The 22,603-nt window shown below is 33.7% G+C and overlaps 2 protein-coding genes and 1 long non-coding RNA gene across 3 annotated transcripts; 2 read left to right on the top strand and 1 right to left on the bottom strand.

Annotated features, from left to right (window-relative positions):
* Nucleotides 1-13,507: 13,507 nt before the first annotated feature.
* On the bottom strand, nt 13,508-15,245 carry LOC121787018. Its single transcript, XR_006047242.1, has 3 exons — nt 14,658-15,245; nt 14,497-14,587; nt 13,508-14,407 (listed from the first exon to the last, which is right to left on the bottom strand). It is a non-coding gene; the product is annotated as an uncharacterized LOC121787018 (long non-coding RNA).
* An 801-nt stretch (nt 15,246-16,046) lies between these two features.
* LOC121786894 (probable methyltransferase At1g27930) lies at nt 16,047-16,949 on the top strand. The gene has a single exon (XM_042185494.1). It carries the CDS (start codon nt 16,047-16,049, stop codon nt 16,947-16,949), a length of 903 nt encoding a protein of 300 aa, XP_042041428.1.
* Nucleotides 16,950-17,913: 964 nt separating this feature from the next.
* On the top strand, nt 17,914-22,502 carry LOC121786427 (CBS domain-containing protein CBSCBSPB5-like). The gene is made up of 13 exons (XM_042185055.1): nt 17,914-18,941; nt 19,069-19,201; nt 19,297-19,479; nt 19,631-19,709; nt 19,817-19,930; nt 20,051-20,117; nt 20,341-20,446; nt 20,512-20,558; nt 21,024-21,130; nt 21,203-21,333; nt 21,607-21,692; nt 21,774-21,869; nt 22,187-22,502. The coding sequence occupies exons 1-13, from the start codon at nt 18,711-18,713 to the stop codon at nt 22,208-22,210; spliced, it is 1,404 nt and encodes a 467-aa protein (XP_042040989.1). The 5' UTR covers nt 17,914-18,710; the 3' UTR covers nt 22,211-22,502.
* Nucleotides 22,503-22,603: the final 101 nt, after the last annotated feature.

The following is a 22,603-nucleotide window of genomic DNA, read 5'->3' as shown; positions in this document are numbered from 1 at the left end:
AAATGGAATACATCTTGTTTATCACGTTTTCTCACTATCACATGTGTAGACAATTTTTTTTTCTGAAACGGTATAAAATAATAGTAATCCAGAAATTGTAACAATTATAAAAAATAAAAAATAAGTAATTACACAACAGTTTCTAATTTCCCGCTCAAAAGGGTAATATAGTAACTTTAACCAACTGTCACTTTTAAGTAGTATAGATTTATTGTGTTATTAGTTGTATCAAACAACTAATTATTAAATCATTAGAATATATGATAGGTTAGTGCTTAATATTATCAACCAAAAACATGTGATAAATATTGAGTATATAGAGATGCCAGTCGGCAACACATTCGTCAGTCAAAACGTTTCAGCATCCTTAACAACATTCACAACTTATAAGAATTGATAAGTTAGACGCGTGACATGTCAACAATTTGTGTCTCAAATATGTAAAGCCATCGATTGCTACTATGTAAACAGTATAGAATTTTCTTTTTAAATTTACAATGATATGAGTATGTAAGTTAATTTGTCTTATTGACTATTAGATTTTACTTCCACTAACTCATTCTACTCATATTTAATTATAAAATTAATAATATAAAAATAGTACTACAAATACAATTCATTAACTTTTTCCACTCATATTTAAATCCCGTCTATATCGATTCTAAATTGAATAGTTAATAACAAATAGATGAAGTATTTAGAACTAAAAAGAACACGCGGCATATAAAATGGTTGAAATTTGTAGATACTACTAATTTATAAGTATTTGATATTATTATATATATTGAGCATTATCATGACATATATATTATGGCGAAATGGAGCCCATGACTTAGTAAGCTCTTAAGTTTATTCACAATTTGCACAAAAATTTCAAAAAAGTTAAACTGCTAAAATGATTAAAGATTTCCTGGACCTTGACATGTACATTCATGTCAAATTAAAGGGGATAATGCATGTATGACCGGGAAATTACGATTTGTGCGTGTAGTATGTTACTATGTTTTGTAGAAAATTAAAGATCCAGATAGTGAGAGGATATTAAGATATATAGTTCTTATTTTAATACAACTGACCTTTTATATTTAAATAAATGCAATCAAATTAGAAAGAAATGAATTACGGTGGGACTCTATTTTTAATTTACAACAATTAATTAACTTTCTAAGAATACTCCAAGTGAAAATCTTTATTTATCAACTTAATTTTTTATTCTATGGCCTTCAAAATACGCAAAATAGTGTGGCATAGAGACACATAGGTTTAATTTAGACAGCATTATTTAATTGTGGAACAGTGAATTAAAACTCTGGTGATATCATCATTTAAATTCAGACAAAACTGCTGTTAATTCTTGAATTTATTAATGTGGTGGACAAATATGCAAATGGACGGTTTAAGAATTTTTAATAAATTATTTTATTTAAAACATCACTCGTCATTCTCTAGGGAAGATAAATATACAGAATATTACTATTAGCATACATTTTGTTATGTTAAATAACTCCAAAACTAATGAGTTAGCTGTTGTATTGAGACTGCCGAATGCCCATTAATTACAGTAATCTTAATAAATCCCGTTATTTTTGTTTTGGGCCAAATTCTTGGATGGCCCAACTGCCCTAGCTAGCAAGCCCAGTTGAAATGACCGACTATGGGCTTGGTTTGTGTTTGGCTTCGGAGTCATCTTATCCTATTATATAGTATTTCATTGAATTAGTAGAAAGTGGACATGAATTTTCTCTCAATATTTTAATTTTCGTTTTATAAAAATATTTTCTAATTTTTGATAATTTTTTCCTAATAAAATGGATCCCACTACTAATAATATTTTAATTATTTTTTTTCTTTTTATTTTTCTCATACATTATTAATTATGTATTAAAATATGTACTGTATCATTCTAAAAGTATTTATTTTTGTAGAACGAATAAAATATAATTAATGTAAATGACGTAAATGAGTTCTTCTTACATTGAAATCACTTTTTAGTGAATAAAAATAATCTCTGAATAATTGATATGGATTTTCACTTTAGTAGTACTCCCGTTATTAGCGTGTATAGAATCTTGATATAAATAATAATCACATTCGAGGTTCTTCTATGGAGTAATGTTTTTAGAATTTTTTAGTTTTTTTTTTCATTTTTTTGACATCAAAGGCATATTTGTCCATTAATCTGCTCCGTCGACTTGCTCTTCATAATTTATATTCTCTTTATCTCATAAAAATAAGCTCCTTTTAGCACGTCCCATATAAATAGACATTTATATTTTTGATCATTTTTTTGTCCTTAATGAGATAGAGCCAATTTTTATTAACAATTATTTAATCTTTTTTGTTTCTATGTCTCTCATATTTTATCAATTGTATATTAAAATCAATGTTATTCTATAATGTGGTATTTTTATAGGGCGAGGGGATAATTTTGTTCCAATATCTTAATTCTTCCATCCTTAGCCATCTCCTGCTGTAAAATTCATTAAAACAATTAACTGATTGAAAATTAAACACAAACAAGTAAAACTCGCCTTTAGTCCAATCAAACCATATTAAATCTAAACTTCAAAATATACAAAATACGAGTTCATCATTACTCTACTACTCATCTGAGATTTAAAACAAAACTAGTTGTCAAAGATTTCGATCAAAAGAAATGTATTGAATTTGATGTAATAGTCTCACCGGTTTTAAAAATAATCTCAATATGCACAATATTGTCGATTAGTTGTTGATATAATGGAACTCTCCATTTATCGAGAGGACTAGATCTCTTAAAATAACGTCTTTAATAAAGGATATACATTGATAATTGAAGAAGAGAAAATCAAATTGAATACTTCAATTTTAAGAGAAATCAAAATTGATAACTACTACTAAGAGAAATAAAATTGAAATCAAAATTGAACTATTTGAATTATAGTAGAAAAAGTTCTACTAAAGTTTTGGTATATGGATAGTATGCCCATAAATTTATACTTTTATATCTTGTCTTTCAACTTTAAATTGGATCATAAAGCTTTTATTTTAGGGAGATGCTTTATAAATGTAGTCAGAGCATCACCAAGGGCAGAAGAGAAGGTACGTACAAAAAAATATATTATGTATTTACATTTTTAAAAAGTAAAATATATCCTTTTAAAAAGTAACACATTCTAAAGATAAAAGTATATAGAAAGGTAAATTATTTTTTAAAAATAAAATAATAGTACAAAATGCATTGAAAAACATAAAGTGTAATACATTCTCAAATACATTTCCCCTTAGAGAATGTTTTTTCATGAAAATAAGGTAAATATGACAGTTATAAGATTTTACCTCTCCATTGATGGGAGGTAAAGATAATATGACAGTTATAAGATTTTACCTCTCCATTGATGGGAGGTAAAGATATCTCTTCAAAATGAGAAAATTTATAATACCTTCTCAAATACTTATTCCCTTGATTTTTCATGAAAAAGGTAAATATGATAGTTATATTAGTTTATCCCTCCATTTACCTCTCCCATTGGAGATGCTCTTAGTGAGTGACTCGGATCCTCGACAGTGCCTCACGGCACAACATTTCATGCTGTACTCAAAACGCAAACTTTTCAATATGAAACGCATAAGTTTTGTTTAAATGCACTTCCATTCTTTTCAATATTTTTATCACTAAATGCACATACATTATTGTCTAATTTTAGCCTTTTTATTTTATGTTTTTATTTAGGTGTAATACTGTATTAATTCTTTTATTCTTATAGAGCTAGTGTGTTTGATTATTTAACATCCATTTTTAATTATCATTGAATTATTTTAATTCAATTTTTTTTTAACATTCTTCTGTTATGGTAAATACTCAAACACACTATAAACTTAATTTTATTTCCCTAATTATAATTATCATTCGTTAAGTAAAATAATTAGCTAAAATATAATAAATAATAATACTACACCCTAATTAAAAGCTGAAATCATCATAATATAGAATGATCAACTAAGAACGTGCATATAAAAGGTTGGATAACAAAATATGGATTGTGAAAAAATTAATATTATACTAGTGTTTTCAAACATATACAGTGAAAAGGATTCGAGAATAGGGGAGCATTAAGGTCCTTACACCCCTTTAGTGTTATACACAAAATAGATCACAACCATAGGATAGATGGATATGATTTAAATCAACCGAGCTACATTATTCGCCCCATTTCGTACATTATCATGGTAAAATCGGCATCACACAATAATGTGTAGCAGTTTTAAAACTGCAGTTCTGAGATTTCAGCGGAATTAATTTGAGCGATGATTTCACAACCCAATCTCTCTCCTCTCTCCGCCAATTCGACTCTAATTCATCTCTCTCCCCCAATTCAGCCGTCTCCAAAACCCTAGATGCCGCCAAATCTCACCGCGATTTCGCCGTCAACAAGTCTGAAATTGTACATTATTTCAATAACAGACCAACTTCAGAGTGTTCTTCGACTGTAGTGTGACGATTTTAGTTTCGGTGAACCTTTATTCGAAGGTTGTATAAAATGGATGAATTTCTGGTAAATTTCAACCGTAAAATATCTGGGTTTTTCAATTATAAGTTTTTCTTCAATGATTGTATGTGTTTTGCGCTCTAATTGCTTCGGATGTTGTTGATTTCTGTATATTGGGTATTTCTTCGGTTTTTTTTCATCAAAGATTAATGTTTTGATGATAAATCTACTTTAAAAACTATTCAATTGTGCTTCATATTGAATCGTGTGTGCTTGATGTCTCTTGATGATAAATCTACATTGGGTATTCATCTTATTGTTCATTTTGTTGACAACAACATACTTGTTTACGGAGAGTCTGAGTTTGTACATTACAAAAATTATTTTTGAAACTATAAATTGTTGGCATTACACTGAGCATTCATTTGTGATTGTGCATCAATACAAAATAAAATTTTGTACATTACACGCTTATAGTGTACATTTTCTGATTATATTATGTGTTACATTATCTAATCTATCATGTACATTAGTGTTGGTAGAGTTACTTTGGTCAATTGTTGTAGCATCCTATAGCAGAACGAAGCTGGTACATTATTCACACAAATTAATACATTAATTCGAGAATGTACTATTATGGTTATTTAATGTACGATTATCAAACAATCACCGTGAATACTTATGTGAATTTAATGTACGATTATGATAGTTTAATGTATATGTCACATTCTTATTAATATAGATTATAATGGGTTTAATGTGTTGAGAAAGTGAAATCCATCCCCGAAGGGTTTAGCAATCCATGTCAACTACATATACAATTCATGTCAACTGTACACATATAATGTCAACTATGTGTACAATCCACGTCAATTACATATATAATCCATGTCAACTGCATACATATAATGTCAACTACATATATTTACATATATTATATGTAAAACGTTGTTGTTGACATAAATAATATAAGTCGTTGATATGAAAATATTTGTTGTTGACATTAATTATTTATAAAATGTTGTTGTTGACATAATAGTTGACATAAATAACGTTTGATGTTGACATCATAATTGACATAATGTCTCTGTAGTTGACATCACGCGAAAATGACAATTATGCCCCCTAGTTGACATCGCGCGAAAATTGTGAATGAGTGGTTGAAAATGCATCTTAGTTCTCAATTAGGCCCAAAAATCTCAACCTCAATATTTGACATTGGAATTTATTATGTCTACGATGCCGTTACTCCTTCAGCATAGTGTCCACTGGAAATAATTAACATAACACGTTATAGTATTCCACTTTGCCAACGAGGTAATATCCTACAAAAATTTGACAGTTATCAAATAAAATGAAAGGTTAAAAAAGTTATAAGAAATTTATTATTAATTTAAGTTTTAATAAATGACATTAAACTCCCTAAAATTCATTCAAGCCTATCAAATATACTATAAATATTAATCTAAAAGTTTCATTTTATCATGGACGACAGAAAAAGTTTGAGGCAAGGCGTAGTTCTGTAAATGCATGCAGAATCGCAAAATGGACACAATAAAAATGACACTTACCCGAAAAGGAGAAGGCGACGGTACAATTCAATACAAGAGTGGGAAACATAAATGTGTTTTTTTTGTTTGTGTTTCATGGGTGTATCACAACTACATAGAAAGAGCAGACGAGTAATGCGCGACAACTAATGAGATTTTCAAAAGGTAGAGTGAGAAGTAAAAAAGAAGCAAAACTTTTTCTGATGTTTGAAATAGAAAGGATTAGAGAGATATTGATGAGAAGAGGTGCCGCGTACTTGCAATGGGTTTAATATTAGGTCATGATATGACCATCTCTATTCTGAATGCGCCTTTTGTGATGCTCGAATTCGTGATCTTTGATCCGAGTATTAACCACTCGTGACTTTCAATACAAGAGTGAGAAACATAACCAAGCGTGTTCTAATTGACATGTGTTTTTGATGCATTTATTAGTTTCGAAACTTCTTTGATTATAGTATTAGTTTTTATTGGTATAATAAATCGTTACTATAGTTATTTTGAATTCAAAATTTTATAATTGTGCAAATAGAAAATCATTTTGATCGTACATCGCACGAGTGTGATACTAGTTAATACACTATAAAAGAAGAGTTTTAAGACTATTTACTGAATTATCATTTTAGAGGGAAATATGACTATTGATCAAATTAAAAAGGCAAAACCTATTGGATTTCACCATTGTCCAATAAAATATGGAGAAGTAGGCCTCACAAAGAAGTTCTATATTTTAATTTATTCATATACTATTACGTGTTTGTTTAATTGCTTATCCGTTCATTGAAAAAATATTTTAAAAGATGATTAAATAATATGTTTTGTTGACATAAATTAATCTTAAGTGTTATTTATAGTTAAGTAAAAAAACAATAACAATAATATATACTGTAGAAAATTAGTACATGATATGAAGTATTAAAAAGATTAATAAAAGTATGATCAAAACAATAATAATAAAAAATATACTAAATATCATGAACTAAAAATTAAATACTTTAAAATACTAAAATCTTAATACACACTAACTAATTAATCAAATTATTGAAGTAGTGTTATATGTTCATTATACTTTCTATTTTTAAAATATGAATATTCTAGAAATTAAGTATCATGCATGTTAAAAGATCATGCAACATAATTAAGTATGATTACCATTTAATTTATATTAAAAAAATTTACTTAATTATTATTTTTTCTAAATAATAATAATAATATAGTTGTATAAAATAATTAAAATTATTTAAATACCTCAAACAATAACTAAAATTAAACTCAACAAGACGACCAGAATGTAGTAGTAGAATGTATTGGAAGTGTTCACAATATCGTGCATAAGATAAGATAAGAAGTTCTACAATATGAACAAAACTGATCAAATAATGTTCCGACCAACCGATCTTCACCGCTATCTCTCATTCTAGCTGTAGAAGCCTGCACTTCCAATAATTGCTTCTATTAGTGGGACTAATCTTATACACAACCTAATAATATCATACCTGCAGAGCTAGCATAAGTTATACTAGAATTTTGAATTAGAATGTGCAAACCACACTAATTGTTGTAAGTGAGCATGTTTAGTGAGTGATGACCAACAAAGTAACAAATCAATATAACTTGTGAGGCAACTGTTGATGCAAAACCCTACCACATTATGATTTTATCTCATTAAAGTGCTTTTAACAGCATTGATCATCCAAGTATCAGTTCTTTGTATTCCGAGTTGAAGAAAAAGATGATTGTGAAAATCATCAATTTTCCAGCTAACATGCATTATGTTTTTCCTCACTGCTCAAGATACAATCTTCTTCTAGCTGTTCTTTAATTATTTTTCTTTCATATTACTGATATCCAAGGTTCGAATGCAGCTTTAGAGTAAACAAAAAAAACATATGAGGAATTGCCTCAATATGTTTATTCTTCAACGGCTTTGACAAGTGAAGCTTCCTCCATGGCTTATAGATATTGTGAATATACTAACAAAATCTTAGTATCTAATCTTGCACCATTCAAATCAAGCAAGAAATATACTTCACCTCATGGCCAATTAGTCTATACATCATGTAAGAAAACTAATAGTAATTCATAAATATGAAAAGGTAGTCTTTGAACTCTCTCTTAAACACTACAGCCTTGACTTTCATTTTTTCATTGTTTACTAGAAAAAATCTATCTAAAAAGCCAAAAGGGGCACTTTCAAACATGTAAGAATGAGAAAGCTCCCCAAGTCAAGGTGTAAAAACTAAAAACAGTTCCACCATATATACCAGTGCTAACCACACATGGAATTTCTCTTGATCTATGAATTATAAATTTCTTGTTACATTATTTCGATCTACGTCAGTGTTGTTAGGGTCGCGGGTCGGTCCGGGGCGCTGAGGCTGGACCCCGGGTCGCGGGGCGATGGGGCGCTGGGGCGAGGGACCCACGAATCGGGGCGCAAAATTATTTATTATTTATATATTAGTAATAATAATGATTAAATATAATTCACTAATATATAAATAATTATACTTACATAATAGGAAGAAAAAAAATTAAATTTCAATGTTTATATTGGCTAAAAAATAATTATTAAAGGAATTATAGTCTATTTAGTTGTTTTGATAATTAAAATGAATTTTATAATTAATTTATTTTGAGGAAAGTTGAAAAGTTGGTAGTAATAATAAATTAATATTATAGAATAGTGGAAAAGTAAAAGCTGAACGAGTGGTGGTAAAAAGAGGCGGTGGCGTGTGACTAGGTTTTATCAAATGAAGTTTCATTGTATTAAAATATTAATAAAAAGAAAGGATCAGCTTCCTCTCTCTTCCTCTCTCTTTACACAGAAATTTCGTCGCTCCACCGTCGCCTCAGCTAGGGATGTCAATCGGGCCGGCCCACCGGGTTTCGGGCCAACCCTACTCGGGTTGCGGGTCAATCGGGTGCGGGCTAATCGGGTTGAGATTTTTTCGGGTTATAAAAGTTCAACCCTAACCCTAAACGCTCGGGTTTCGGGCTGGCCCAACGGGTTAATCGGGTTGCTACCGATAAAATTAACATGCGATCAATCCAATAAATAATGTCGAAAATTAGTTATATTTATAAAATATAAATATGTAATTATGATAAATTTGAGATATATACTCTAACTCAAACACAAACATGATCAAATACTAATATTTGAGATTTGTGTAAAATAAAACATAAATTTAAATATTTTAAAGCATGTTTTTAAACATGTTTTACAAATTTAAATATTTATTAATGAATTAGAAGTTTATAATTTATTTATTTATTATTATATCAATAAAATTTTAATATATAATTTATATATTTAATATAAAATTGAATGTTATTTTTTTAGTTATTTATATTATAAAAATAATCAATGAAATTGTCCAATTAGGAGTCAAATAAATAGAACAATAGAAATTTTATCGGGTTTTCGGGCCAGCCCATTGGGTTTTCGGGTCTGACCCTAACGGGTTGCGGGTTAATCGGGTGCGGGCTAGTCGTGTTGTAATTTTATCGGGCTAGAAATTTTCAACCCTAACCCTATAAATTTGGCGGGTTATTCGGGTCAGCCCACTGGTCGCGGGCTGTATTGACATCCCTAGCCTCAGCCGCCCCAACCGCCCCGGCTCGCCCCAGCCCGCCCCAGTCGCGCCCCAGCCCGCCCCATGAATATCGTTCGGCCCAGGGTGGCTGGGGCGACTACAGCCGCGCCCTGACCGCCCCACGCCCCAAGCGCGCCCTAAGCGCGATTTTCACAACACTGATCTACGTTGACAGTTCCTAGAATTTCTGACACTTAAAACAATTGTAAGCCTTCAAGCTCTGTAGATCGCATATTATTTTTCTCTGTTTCATAGCAAGCACTAGAACTAGACAAACTTCAGCACATATATTCTAAGGTGGTGTTCGGTTTTCTAGATAAAATAATACCAAGATATAATCTAGGATTGAGTTATGAGATTATTTTAGTCATAGGGGATTAGCTATGACTAATTATCCCATGATTATCCATCTAGGATTGAATTGTGGGATTGAATCGTGGGATTGAATCTCATGAACCAAACACACTCAGTATTATTAGGGGCGTGGGGCGCTCTGGGGCGATTCTATAAAATTTGGGGCACGGGGCGATGGAGCGACGGGGCGAGAGACCCACGAATCGGGGCGACCGATTCCTAAAAAATAGAATTAGTACCACTGCATTATTTTTAATATATATTTTATATAGTTATATAAGTGTTTGTTGTTTCTTATACTAATTTGTAGTGCATGAAACTGATTTTTTGTATAAATTTCTTAGTAGTATAAGTGTATAAGTGTAACAGTATGTGCCTTTAGGCCTTAAGTAAGAGAGAAATACTTGTTCGAAATTTCCTAGAAGCATAATACTATAAATAAATATATAATATTATCAGTAGACAATAAATAAATATATAATATTACCGGTAGGCGAGTAGGCACCTATAAGGAAGAGTGTACTAAATGCTTTCTTCAAGAGAGAAACAGAGAGATGCAGTGGCGGACGCAGAAAAATATTATGGTAGGGGCTGCATTATATACTTCTTCCATCTTCAAATAATTGTTTCATGCTACGTATATCCTTTTTCGTTCATGTAAGGAAAACTATATCATTTACCCTCTTTTATTTTATTTAATAATTGGACTCCAATTCTACTAACAACCCTTATTACATTTTATTAAAATTAATATATAAAAATATGACTTAAATTTTATTAAATTTTTTCACTAACTTTTTTAACAGTTTTTTCGATCCCAAGAGTTAAAGTAAGATACATAAAATAACAAATCACGAATGGGGGGAATGATTTTTTAGTAATATACATTTGAAAAAATATAGTAGACAAAATATTAAAATTTCAATTAATTAAATCAAAATTGTCTTACAATAACGTTGTAAAAGATACTATATTCGTCCCATAAAAGATGTCTCACTTTCCTTTTTAATTTATCCCACTAAAGATGTCACATTTCAATTTTTGGAAAAAAATTTCTCTTACATTAATATAAATATTCTATAATTTCTCTCTCTACTTAACACACAAAACAAAACCTTCTAAAATCTCGTGTCGTCCTATAAGTGTGACATCTTTTGTGGGACGGAAGGAATAGTAAATATTACTGCACTTGAGACAAACTTAAGATTATCCAACCTGAACACATCAAATTAACTCTAACCCAAACATATTAAACTTAAAAAACAAATTCTAACATTCAATCCACCATAATTTCTTTTATATTTTCATGCTTAATAAATAATACATAAATTTGTTAAAACATAAATATTTGCATAATTGAACAGGAAAGAAAAAAAGAAAATTTGAGTTAAAAGTTGAAAAGTCAATTAGACATGCACTCTTTGAAAATTGTACTTTTTAAATTTTTATTACGTATTGTACTATTTATTTCTTGGGAGTTTGGTCATCTTCATCTCCAAAAGGCCAAAACCATGACAGCTAATTTTATTTCTTCATTTGCCTCTGCATATTTTTCAAGCAGAAATTCATTTAAACCCCTTCCATCATTCAATCTCCAATAACTTAGTCTTTAATAGCATTGATTTAGGAAGAGCTGAAGATTGTATATTGAAATTTTCAAAAAATTTAAAAGTAGAAAATAAAGAAAAAAAATTTGTTGCCATGTGTTGAAGCCCCTCCCCAGCTCTACCTATGTCCGCCAATGGAGAGATGACTTATTTTATTTATTTAGTAGACCTAAAAAGCTGCAGCAATGCCACTAATTGATTACTTAAGACACCTAAAAAGTTGTGCTTAAATTTTATTTATTTAGTAGACCTAAAAAGCTGCAGCAATGCCACTAATTGATTACTTAAGACACCTAAAAAGTTGTGCTTAAATAGTAACGTTAAAATATGAGTGATCCCTTCATCTTCCTCATCCCTTCTTCCTTCCCTCTTTATTAAATAAAGAGGAATTCTGAGCATGAAACAGCCGACGCCCCACCGTCGCCCTGCGTGCGCTTCAGCCGCCCCAACCCGCCCCATGAACATCGTTCAGCCAAGGGTGGCTGGCGCGGCTACAGCCGCGCCCTGACCGCCCCACACCCCAAGCGCGATTTTCACAACACTGAACACACTACAACATATTTAATCCTGGGATACAATCTTGCAAACCGAACACCCCTAAAAGGATGGGGCTTTATTGATTCATAGATCTCATTCCATATAAAAATTTTGAGGACAATGTACCACGTATTGATTTTTTCATTTATTCCGAATAATCACTCCACCGCTAGCTAGTTCATGATATAACACAATCGACAGTAACAGAAAGAGCAAACGGGTAAATCAAAAGGCGGGGACACAACCAAGGTTGAAGCCGTGCATTTACATTAAATGAGTACAAAACCGCAATTAGAGAAAGGAGATGTACCTAAGAACAAAATTCAAGCAGCACCAACAATAATATTGTTGATTGGAATGAAAATTAACTTGACGAAGAAACCAACGAAGCCCATCACGACGAACCCGATAGCTGTCCGAGTGGCTACCTTGGTAAATTCTACACGACAATCAAATTTCAAAAGATCAGGTAAAATTCTCGTTCTTCAACCACCACGCGCCAAAAACAAGAAGCTAAATCAAATTAAGAGGAATATTACCTTTGCGATCAGGCTTGTGGCATCGCTTGACGAGACGAACGCTGTCCTTGGCGAAATCTCTCAGTGGATCGAAAATTGAATCCAGAGCATCCATTTGCTGATAGAATTCGATTTCTTTACTTCTTCGCCTGGATCTATAAAATTGATTCGGATTGAAGACGAAGTGAGGGTTTTATACTGGGGAAAGGGGCAAAATAATTTTCGACTAGTTGTGGATTGCAGTCGAAGTCAACGAAGTATGACGCTGACCGAAGTTCCCTATATACCCCTGAAAATTAATGGATTTTTATAACCGTTATATAATTGAGAATCATAGTACTAGTATTTAATTAATTTTTCTTTTTCTCACAATTTAATGTTTCTTCAATCCAATAATATCTCTGTAAAAGATATACTAAGAGATTACAGCAAAAAAAAAAAGATTATATCTGGAGAAAGAAAGGTTTTTGTATGTAAAATTATAATCCATTCATCCCATAAGATAGAGATTTTTTCTGTTGTGGTTCATCTCATAAAAATAGTTCACTTCGGTAACTTTTTTCTCTTTAATGAGGTGGACCTCATTCTCTATGTTTCAATAATTTTTTCTTTCTGTATTTCTTCTATTTTATTAATTATACATTAAAATTTGTGTCAGTCTCAAATATCTGTATAGAGATGGGACGAAGGGATTAAAAAATTTAGTCTTTATTTGTATAGAATAAATAGAATAGTAGTACTAATTTTGGTAAATTTTTGTTTTAATGAGTATAATAAAAAAAATATACAAGCACCAATGTGATTGTGATAAATGACGCATGCATAATGCATTGAAGGGAGATGAAGATCAAGTGATCACTTTTCTCCACATTCATAGGTAAATTAAGATCTTGAGAGGAAATTTCTTCAGCTATAAAAGAATGCTGTCAACATTCTGCTGGTTGGTTTGAGTTACCTCAAAAAAAAGTTGCTTTGAGCAAGCTAGTCAGGAGAATTATTTTCATCATGAAATGAAATGTTCTTTTACGTGATAGCTAAAACTTAAATGTTCTTACATATTTATACAAATAACTTCACTCATTTGCTGCTGCAAAAGAGGCCGACATGTCGAAGGATTTTGTTCTTACCAAGAGGCAGGTAAGCTTTGAAGAATGAGCATGTGCATAGCACAAAATCTGGCCTATAGAGTGCAAGATGCAGCTGATCTTCACCCATAACCAATGCTGTAGCATCAAGCAGAACACGCCATGAGTTCTGATGAGCTTCTGAAATCCAATGCATGGAGTATCGCGTTCCATTTACTTCGACCAGGTAGGAAAACAAGCCATGAGTTCTGTGAACCCTTGATCCTCAAATCCAACCAAGATTCTGGTGCCACAATCACTCTTGATTCCTTGAAAAAGTGGTAGCTTTCTCCAACCTACATCATCGCATCCTTATAGTTCTGAGTGAAGAGGACAGGATATTCCTCATCTAGTAATCCACAGTGTTTCAAAACCTTGTTTCTAGCTTGAATTTCAGGAATGGAGACAAAGCTCCCAACAAAAGAGGACTTTTTGGTGAGGATGCTGAGGCCTGAGAAGTCTTGATGACTCCAGCTGTGTATTCTCAAGATCAGGGAGGCTGCTGGAAAATCCTCCTGGTGATACAGAGATCATACAGATCAGTTTTCTATCCTCATTCCACGAGGGTGTTGGAGTACTCTGGTACTTGGCAACCACCTAAGGTCCATGCCGTGGAGCATTGATATGGCTTCAGCAACTATATGAGCTTCTGTTTCATTTTAACAAAAACAAGTGAAATCAGATGAGTTTCTGAGTTGGTTTTAGTGATAAATAAGTAAAAAAAAATGTTGGTCTCACCTTAAAAACCCTGCTGTTTTGGTCTGCTGCTTTCAGTTGGTGATTCTGTTGCACTGAATAAAACTTTTCTCATGTCTTCTTCTTTGGTTACCTGAATTTCAAGAATATATCAATCATGGGACCTTTTCTATCTCAAGTTTCAAGAATGATCATGTTTTTACCTTCATAACGGCATGTTTCTCATTATTCTTTTCCATGGTTGTGGTTGATCATTCCCTGCCCATAAACTGATGAATCTTGCATATAGAGGCAGCATTTTTCTTGTAAAATAAACATGATTCTATCTCTCTTGTTTTGGATTTGTTATGCAATAGGATTGAATGTTTTATTGTTTTAAAATGTGGAGCAGAAAGAGAGTGAGGAGCTTTGTTTGTTGCTGATTGAGTATTGGATGTGTAATTAGCACCAAACATGCAGGAATATTCCTGTGAAAACTTTACAAATAGTTGTTTGTGATTTCTATACTCCATCAGGACCAAGTCAAGATCAGCAGAGCCATGAAACTCTCCCTCTCTTTCTCAGTCGGACAACTTCATCCCAACAACTTGGAAAATATTACAAGACAAATCGACCTATGTTTGTGAAAGATAAAAATTTGACAAGAATGTCATATTTGTGTGACGGACTGACTTGGTAAACAGTAAATCAACCTGCAAAGTTGTTGACAGAGAGAGAGAGAGAGAGGTGAAGACCAATTAAGGAATCAGCAGAGTCAAGTGGAAAGACTAGGTATGTACTACAAAAGTAGCTCTGAGTAGAGAAACAAAGTATGCTTACTAGTACTAGTATCATTTATCAAGTAGAATCAACTACAAGGAGTTGGTTAAATTCTATAATCTCACATATATATTCGACATGTCAGCAATGTATACATAATTAGATAGGGTGGAGGATAAAAAAATGTTTACATATAGTCTTGAGGTTTGGTAAAAGATAATGTCAAGAGAATTACTAAAATGTCAGCGTAACAAATTAGTTGTTATGTGGCATTATTTTTTGAAAAGAGTGTATTATGAATATAGACAACGGCTGCCGAGAAGGACTTCCTAACAACTCTATATGTCTATCTCGAAATAATAAAATCAACTAATATCTCAAACAAATAGTACACATTATTAAGAAAAACAAAAGATTACACAGCATGATAAACTGATCATTCACTGTATAGTTATGATAACATAAGATACACAAGATGGGAGATCATAAATAATAGTGAAAACAAAGTTTGCAAAATATGAATAAAGAATTAGGTAAATAGGGTGGGTGCTGATTGATAGTCTCCCTGCAACAAACCATAACAGCACAGCACCAAAAAAATGGCTTACGCAATAGAAAGAGACCAAATATCATTGAGTTATCATCTTCTCACCACCAAAGCCTAAACAGCCACAAATACTTGAAAACAAAGCAAACAAAAAAGCATCCCTTCTCCCTTACTCAACCCACCAATATATCATTGACCATCACAACAAAACCAAAACCAAAACCATGAAGAAACACAAACAACAAATATGAGGTGACATTATAGCTGTGGTGCCAAAGGATAAAAAATGCCACCACATGTAACACACTACCATCCTCCTCTGCTCCCCCGCCTCTCTCCGCATCCACGTCCCAAGCATCTAAAGCAGGGCAAAGTTGGGATGAAATTCATCAAGAAGAAGATCATCCTAGTTCTACTCTTCATTCTCTGCACCGCTTCCATCTTCCGTCTTCTCAACATCAGCATCTTCGCGCAGTTCTCCCTATCCCTACCTTCCGCGGCCTTGATCCACCACTCTTATGATTCACAACCTCCCTTGACAAGAAACTCCATATCCACAAAAGGCACTGGTCCTACACTGAAGGAGACGCGCTTTATCTCAGATCTCTTCTCCAGGCTAGCCCCTTGCAACGTCCTAGTTTTTGGAAGTGCGAATCAGTACTCAAGTATAGCTTCTATGAACAGCGGTGGAGCAACCGTCTTCCTTGAGGATTATCTAGGAAGCAGCATGAGCACGAGCAGAACGAGACCTAACAACACGAGAGTTCACAAGATCATGTACAGCACGAGAGCATCAGAGGCTTACCAGCTGCTCAGGGATGCAAGAGGGAATCCAGAGTGTTTGCCAGAGTCACAGACGTCGAGATGCAGCCTGGCAATGACGAACCTCCCGGGGGAAGTGTATGACACGACGTGGGACGTGGTGGTGGTGGATGGGCCAGATGGTGGGACGGCTTATTCTCCCGGTAGAATGGCATCCATCTACACGGCTGGAGTGCTTGCAAGAAGAGGAAACAGTAGTAGTAGTAGTAGTAGTAGTCATGTAGTGGTGCATGATGTGGATCGGATGATCGAGAAGTGGTTCTCGTGGGAGTTCTTGTGTGAGGAGAATTTGGTTTCGTCAAAGGGCAGATTCTGGCATTTCAGAATAGGGAAAAGGATCAATGCAACCACCTTCTGCACACAATGAACTTTGTTGAGATTTTTTTAATAAATTGTAATCCAGTTAATTAGTAGGGAACTAAGGGAAGGTTGGATGAATATATAAGAATGTAATGTATGAAAAACTGAAGTAACAGTAACCAAGCAAACAGATAAACATATGCCAGATTAGATTTGGAAATTCAACACTGACCAGATGAAGACATCTGCATATAGATATGAGATGAAATGAATTTTATTTCTTCTGTTTTAAAAATTCAACGAAATTCCATCTAGACTATGTAGATTTATAAAATTAAAATTTGTGATTTAGATATCTGTTAATTAGTTTATTGAAGTTATAGGCGATGACTAAAAGGGGTGAAAGATTGAAAAAGTAATACTCATCAGAAAGGGCGTAAACAGAAGGGTCATGAGCCAGTCCCTTCCGTATGAGTCGCGGGCATTCTTCTTTTTCGGCCTCATTTATCCTCTCAAAATTCACGCCAAATATCCTCATTTTTGCTTATTCAACTGCCATTCTGCTGCTAATTGGTTAGGTGTAATAAACGTCACATACTAGCATCATTGATGCTTGCTTGGCTGAAACAACAATGATTTCTCAGCTTCTGCCCGAGATGATTGTTTTTAGTTCAATTTTCGATTTCTGACAGAATTATAGCTGGTGAACTTTTGTGATCCAGCAGAAGATGGCGTCGGCGGCTCCGAGGGGATCATCAACTAGGAGAACGGCGTCGATGGGATTCTTCCCTCGCACCACCGCAAATCAGTATCCATCTCCCGTTCCATGTACGCCTCCTAAGCATCAGTTGGAAAATGCTTCGAAACGTGTAATGAGTTTTTCATCAACTTCTTTACCAGATTCCTTTATTTGCGTTTGGTGGTGTTTTCCTTTGTTTTTTGTTGTGGAACTGTTATGAAACGATCCCAAACTGAGTGCCGTGAAGCATATGCAAATTTATAAGTAAAGAACAAGTAATTTACCGACCATTTTCGCTTGGAACTTGAATCTGCTCTATACATTTTTTAAAATTAAATTATTCTATTTCAGCTTTATAGTGATGCAGAGAATCCTTATAACTATCCTGGCTTTCTTGTTAGCAATCCAAAATATTGCCAGCTATACTAATTCATGGTCCCATTAGCAGAGGCACAGTTCAGGAAACAGCTGCTTGCTCAAATTGATCTCCCCTCTTCTTTGCTTTCTGTTAGTAGAGGATAAGTTGTGCTAGTGAAGTTGAAAACTATAGAGGGGAGCAAGGAAGAGAGCAAGAACCATTAGAAGAATTTATCAAAGTATACAGAGTGGGATCAATTAAGCACAAGGCTACAAGCATGTATAGTTAAATCAAAAGTACATCTATGACTCTGCACTTGAAATTGAAACTAAAGTTCTGTGATGTCATCAAGATCCCACTTCTTTGATAATTAAGCATAATGTGCAATAACATGGCTGAAAGTAAGGGTTGAAGGTTAACTTGTATACTGTTAGTTGAGTAAGTTAGCTTATTTTTTCTTTGTAAATTATGGAAGGAGTGTGCATTTATGTGTGTCATCAGAGGCATGTTCTTTTTTCTGTATGGCCATATTTCAGCAGAGGCATGTCATCAGAAGCATGTTGAAGGTTAACTTGTTTACTGATTGTTGAGTAAGTTAGCTTATTTATTCTTTGTAAAATCTGGAAGTAGTGTGCACTTATGTGTGTGATCAGAGGCATGTTCTTTTTTCTGTATGGTCATATTTCAGCAGTTAAATTAATTTGCTGTGCCATGTGGAAGACGCATCAAACATGGATGTCTCAAGATGTATTTCCATGATCTATGTGAATTATCGCTCTTCAATTTTGCATCAGAGGACTGGCAGGAGAATGAACTGTCAAGAGATTGAGGCTATCAAAAGCCTTGACATACCTGAAACTACCACTATAATTGAAGCTTGTCACCGGATGGCTGCTCGTAGAGTTGATGCTTTGTTGCTAACGGATTCAAATCCAATATTGTGTGGAATCCTGGCAGATAAGGTACTTGTTGGAGGGGGCATCGTTACAACTGGAGCTACTTTTAGTCTTTTTACAAGTCCCTACGTTACCTGCTCTCATTTCTTTTTTTTTTTGGGAAGTAATGGTATTTTCCATCTTTGCACTGAAGGATATAGCTATGAAAGTTATTGCTCATGATCTAAATCTGGAGGAAACTCCTGTGTCTAAGGTTATGACTAGGAATCCAGTATTTGTGCTTTCTGATTCTCTTGCTGTTGAAGCATTGCATAAAATGGTCCAAGGTGTCTTTCATCTCAAACTTCACGCTTCAACACACTATCAATCTCATTTTAGAGTCTAAATTGGTTTGGCTTCTGCATAATATTCTTTTCCACAGGAAAGTTTAGACATTTACCAGTTGTTGAAAAAGGAGAGGTGGTTGCCTTACTTGATATTGCAAAATGTTTGTATGATGCTATTGCTCGTTTGGAGAGGGCAGCTGAGAAGGGAAAGGAAATTGCAGCTGCTGTTGAAGGCGTGGAGAAACAATGGGGGACAGCAGTTTCTGACTTTCTGGTTGGTGGATGCATTCTCCATGCAATGTTCTCTCCTTTCTTACAGATTTTACTTTTCCATTTAACGATTTTGTTTTTTTCTTTCCTTTTCCAGTGGCTTTTAATCATCCTTCGTGTTATAATTATCCGTATCTGGCCATTTTGTATGTTATATAGGTCCCAACACATTCATTGAGACACTTCGAGAGCACTTGTTTACACCCTCTGTTTCCACTATAATCGCTGAGAACTCAAAGTAGGTAATATCTTTACTTTGCTATTATCTCCCATCCCATAGAATGGTCTTATGACTGTACCAATATTACAGGTGTGAATTTTGCAACTAACCTCATGGTTTATTAGGATTGTTACAGTATATCCAAGTGACACTGTGCTAGAGGCTGCAAAGAAGATGCTTGAAGTTCAAGCAAGCTCTGCCATTGTTATTTTAGAAAAAAAACCACGAGGAATACTTAAGTGAGCTTTCCCTTCGTTTAGCAAATGCAAATTTGAATGACAAGTGCTGCGTGTACAATCTGTGAACTTCTCTTGTCTTTATATAATCTGAGTACTCTCTTATGTACATACTTGTTTTAGTTCGAAGGACATGCTGATGAGAGTCGTAGCTCAAGATCTTCCTCCAGGATCTACTTTAGTAGAGAAGGTAAACTTTGCCTTTCTTTCTCCTGTTCTTTGATTTTTACACCTATATCCATTTCTGTAACTGCTCATTGTCAGAAGTTGTTTTGCTGGAATTATTTACTGGATCAAGGATAATTCATAATGAGCCCTTCTTCAGTAATTTTTGTCGAGTTTCAGTGTTCTGGGTAAATTGGATTGCATGCTGACATCACTCATTTTTCCCTCTCCCTAAAACAAATCTGCAGGTGATGACACCTAATCCAGAATGTGCTACAGTTGATACACCCGTTGTTGATGCACCTCATACCATGCATAATGGGAAATTTTTGCACCTTCCAGTTGTTGATAAAGGTACATCTCAGCATAATATGTAGTGCAGATTTTTGAGGATCTAATAGTTTATGGCAATGATACAGAAGCTGTTCTTGATGTGCTTCATATAACTTATGCTGCCATAGCCACAGTAAGTCAATCTGAACCTTCCTTGCACGGATGAGTTGATTCGAAGATCAAATGAGTTGAACATAGAAACATGCTGGACCTAAAAATTTACTGCTTTAATAACTAACGTTACATTCGCTTTTGAATTTCATTATTAATTTGAATATGTGCTTGTAGTTCAGAAGAAGAAATTGAGTATAACATTTGATTTCATTTTTCTTTTGCTAACATTGAAATCCACGCCAACTTTACTTTTGCATGAGCTATGCTCTTATGGATTGGGTGAACAGAGAATGATTCTCTCTGCAATTTTGTTTCATCACCAGAACCAAGATAAATTACACTCACAGTTTTTATTTTGAGATCATCCGTGTGCTGCTTTTACTAAAATGCAAAAGGGCTTTCAGCCGTTTAAGAATCTATACTGTTCCATTATGTACTCTCTGAAGATTTTATGCTCTGAATTATCATTGATCTCTTTTTCCAGGCTGGGAGTACCGCGGCAGTCAATGTTGAGGCCACAAACACAATGTTGAGAAATTTTTGGGATTCTGCAATGGAATTTACCCCAGATGACGATGATGACACTAGGAGGTTTTGCACTTCACTGTTGATTCACAATTCTTGATTGTTGCTACTTACTTAAAACTTCTGATGATATTTCAGTGAGAATTCCTTGAAGATGCCTTCTGATGCAGGAGAGGTTGGTCGATCTGTTGCTTATTCTACTTTGACCTACAGCATATTTGCTTTCAAGATTCAAGATGGAAAAGGACGGATGCATAGATTTTTATGTGGTAATTTTTCAATATGTTTTTTAGGGAAAAAATATCCATGTATAGTTTTAGGTTCTCATAATTACCACTTCAACTGTTGCTCTTCAGATGAAGACACAATATATATGTATATACTATATCTATATATGATTCAAACGTTTCTTATAAATGGAGATTTTGTGTTGACACTAAATAAGTTCAAATGATTGAAAATTATGTCTTGTACTTTTGTCATTTCGAATAAATATTGCTTAGATGCTCTTTCCATCACGGACAGTCTACTGTTTTGTTTAGGTACACAGAAATTGACTGACCTTATAGCAGCAATCCTTCAGAGATTAGGAGATGAAATTAACCGTGAAAACCTTCCACATATTCTGGTAAGATGTGCTCTTAACTCTGCCTGACTGTTTTATTCTCTGTATTTTGAATTCTTATTTTGGATGGCCATTATTCTGTAGTATGAAGATGAAGACAAGGACAAGGACAAGGTCGTACTTGCATCCAATAATGACCTTCAAGCAGCTGTAGCTCATGCTAGGCTAGCTGGTTGGAAGGTCAGTTTTTTTTTTTAAAGGATTAGTTCTTATACTTAAAACTTTTGCATCCATTTGTGAAGTTCTTTTCAAGTTTGTCCCACCTGGTTTTCATGTGTATTCTCCTCTCGTTATGCTAAACGCATGCTGTGTGTATGACCTGACTGGCCAAAGAAGGAAATGATAAATTCACCTAGTAACATGAACATGGATTGAAATTGCATTTAGAGTATTCCAGTGCAGCCCGTCCTCAGATGGGAGATTGGGATCCAAGTCTAAAGATATGGTATATGCTCAAGCTGATACTTGGGCTTCAATATATAGCACTGTGGCTGCAGGGGCTGCCTTTGTTACTGGTTTAGGCATTTTGCATTTTTTGAGGCAACCTGGAAATTGATTCCATATACACTTTGCTCGGAGAGTTGGAAGACAAAAAGGGAACAGAATGTTGCTGTCGTATCTTTGAGTTTCCATTTCTGGTGGGTATAGTTTAATCTAACAAGAAAAATATGATTGTGTTTTACAATAAGTAGAGGTGATTATGACGAAAAATCGTTGCTATTCTTGGGGTGCATCTTTGCATCTATGCATCTTCATTCAACTTTCTATTTGTAGTGAAAAAAATTAATGGAATTCCTTTTTGTTTTAACACTATATTTGTATTCAGACTCCTTCGCAAGTTTGTTGAAAACATTTTTCCGTTTCACACAAAGAAACACGTCGCCGATGCACTATCTAGGATCTACGAGCCCTCC

The sequence above is a fragment of the Salvia splendens genome, chromosome 22 (genome assembly GCF_004379255.2).
Source record: "Salvia splendens isolate huo1 chromosome 22, SspV2, whole genome shotgun sequence".
Taxonomy (NCBI): Eukaryota; Viridiplantae; Streptophyta; class Magnoliopsida; order Lamiales; family Lamiaceae; genus Salvia; species Salvia splendens.
This window is presented reverse-complemented; position numbering and strand designations above follow the sequence as displayed.

What these genes read in the sequence shown, in the direction of transcription:
- LOC121786427 (XM_042185055.1), top strand. Translation starts at nt 18,711, where the DNA reads ATGGATGTCTCAAGATGTATTTCCATGATCTATGTGAATTATCGCTCT. An exon ending in ATAATCGCTGAGAACTCAAA is followed by an intron (nt 19,710 to 19,816) that starts GTAGGTAATATC and finishes ATGGTTTATTAG; the next exon opens with GATTGTTACAGTATATCCAA. An exon ending in CTAGGCTAGCTGGTTGGAAG is followed by an intron (nt 21,870 to 22,186) that starts GTCAGTTTTTTT and finishes CTGTGGCTGCAG; the next exon opens with GGGCTGCCTTTGTTACTGGT.
- LOC121786894 (XM_042185494.1), top strand. Translation starts at nt 16,047, where the DNA reads ATGCCACCACATGTAACACACTACCATCCTCCTCTGCTCCCCCGCCTC.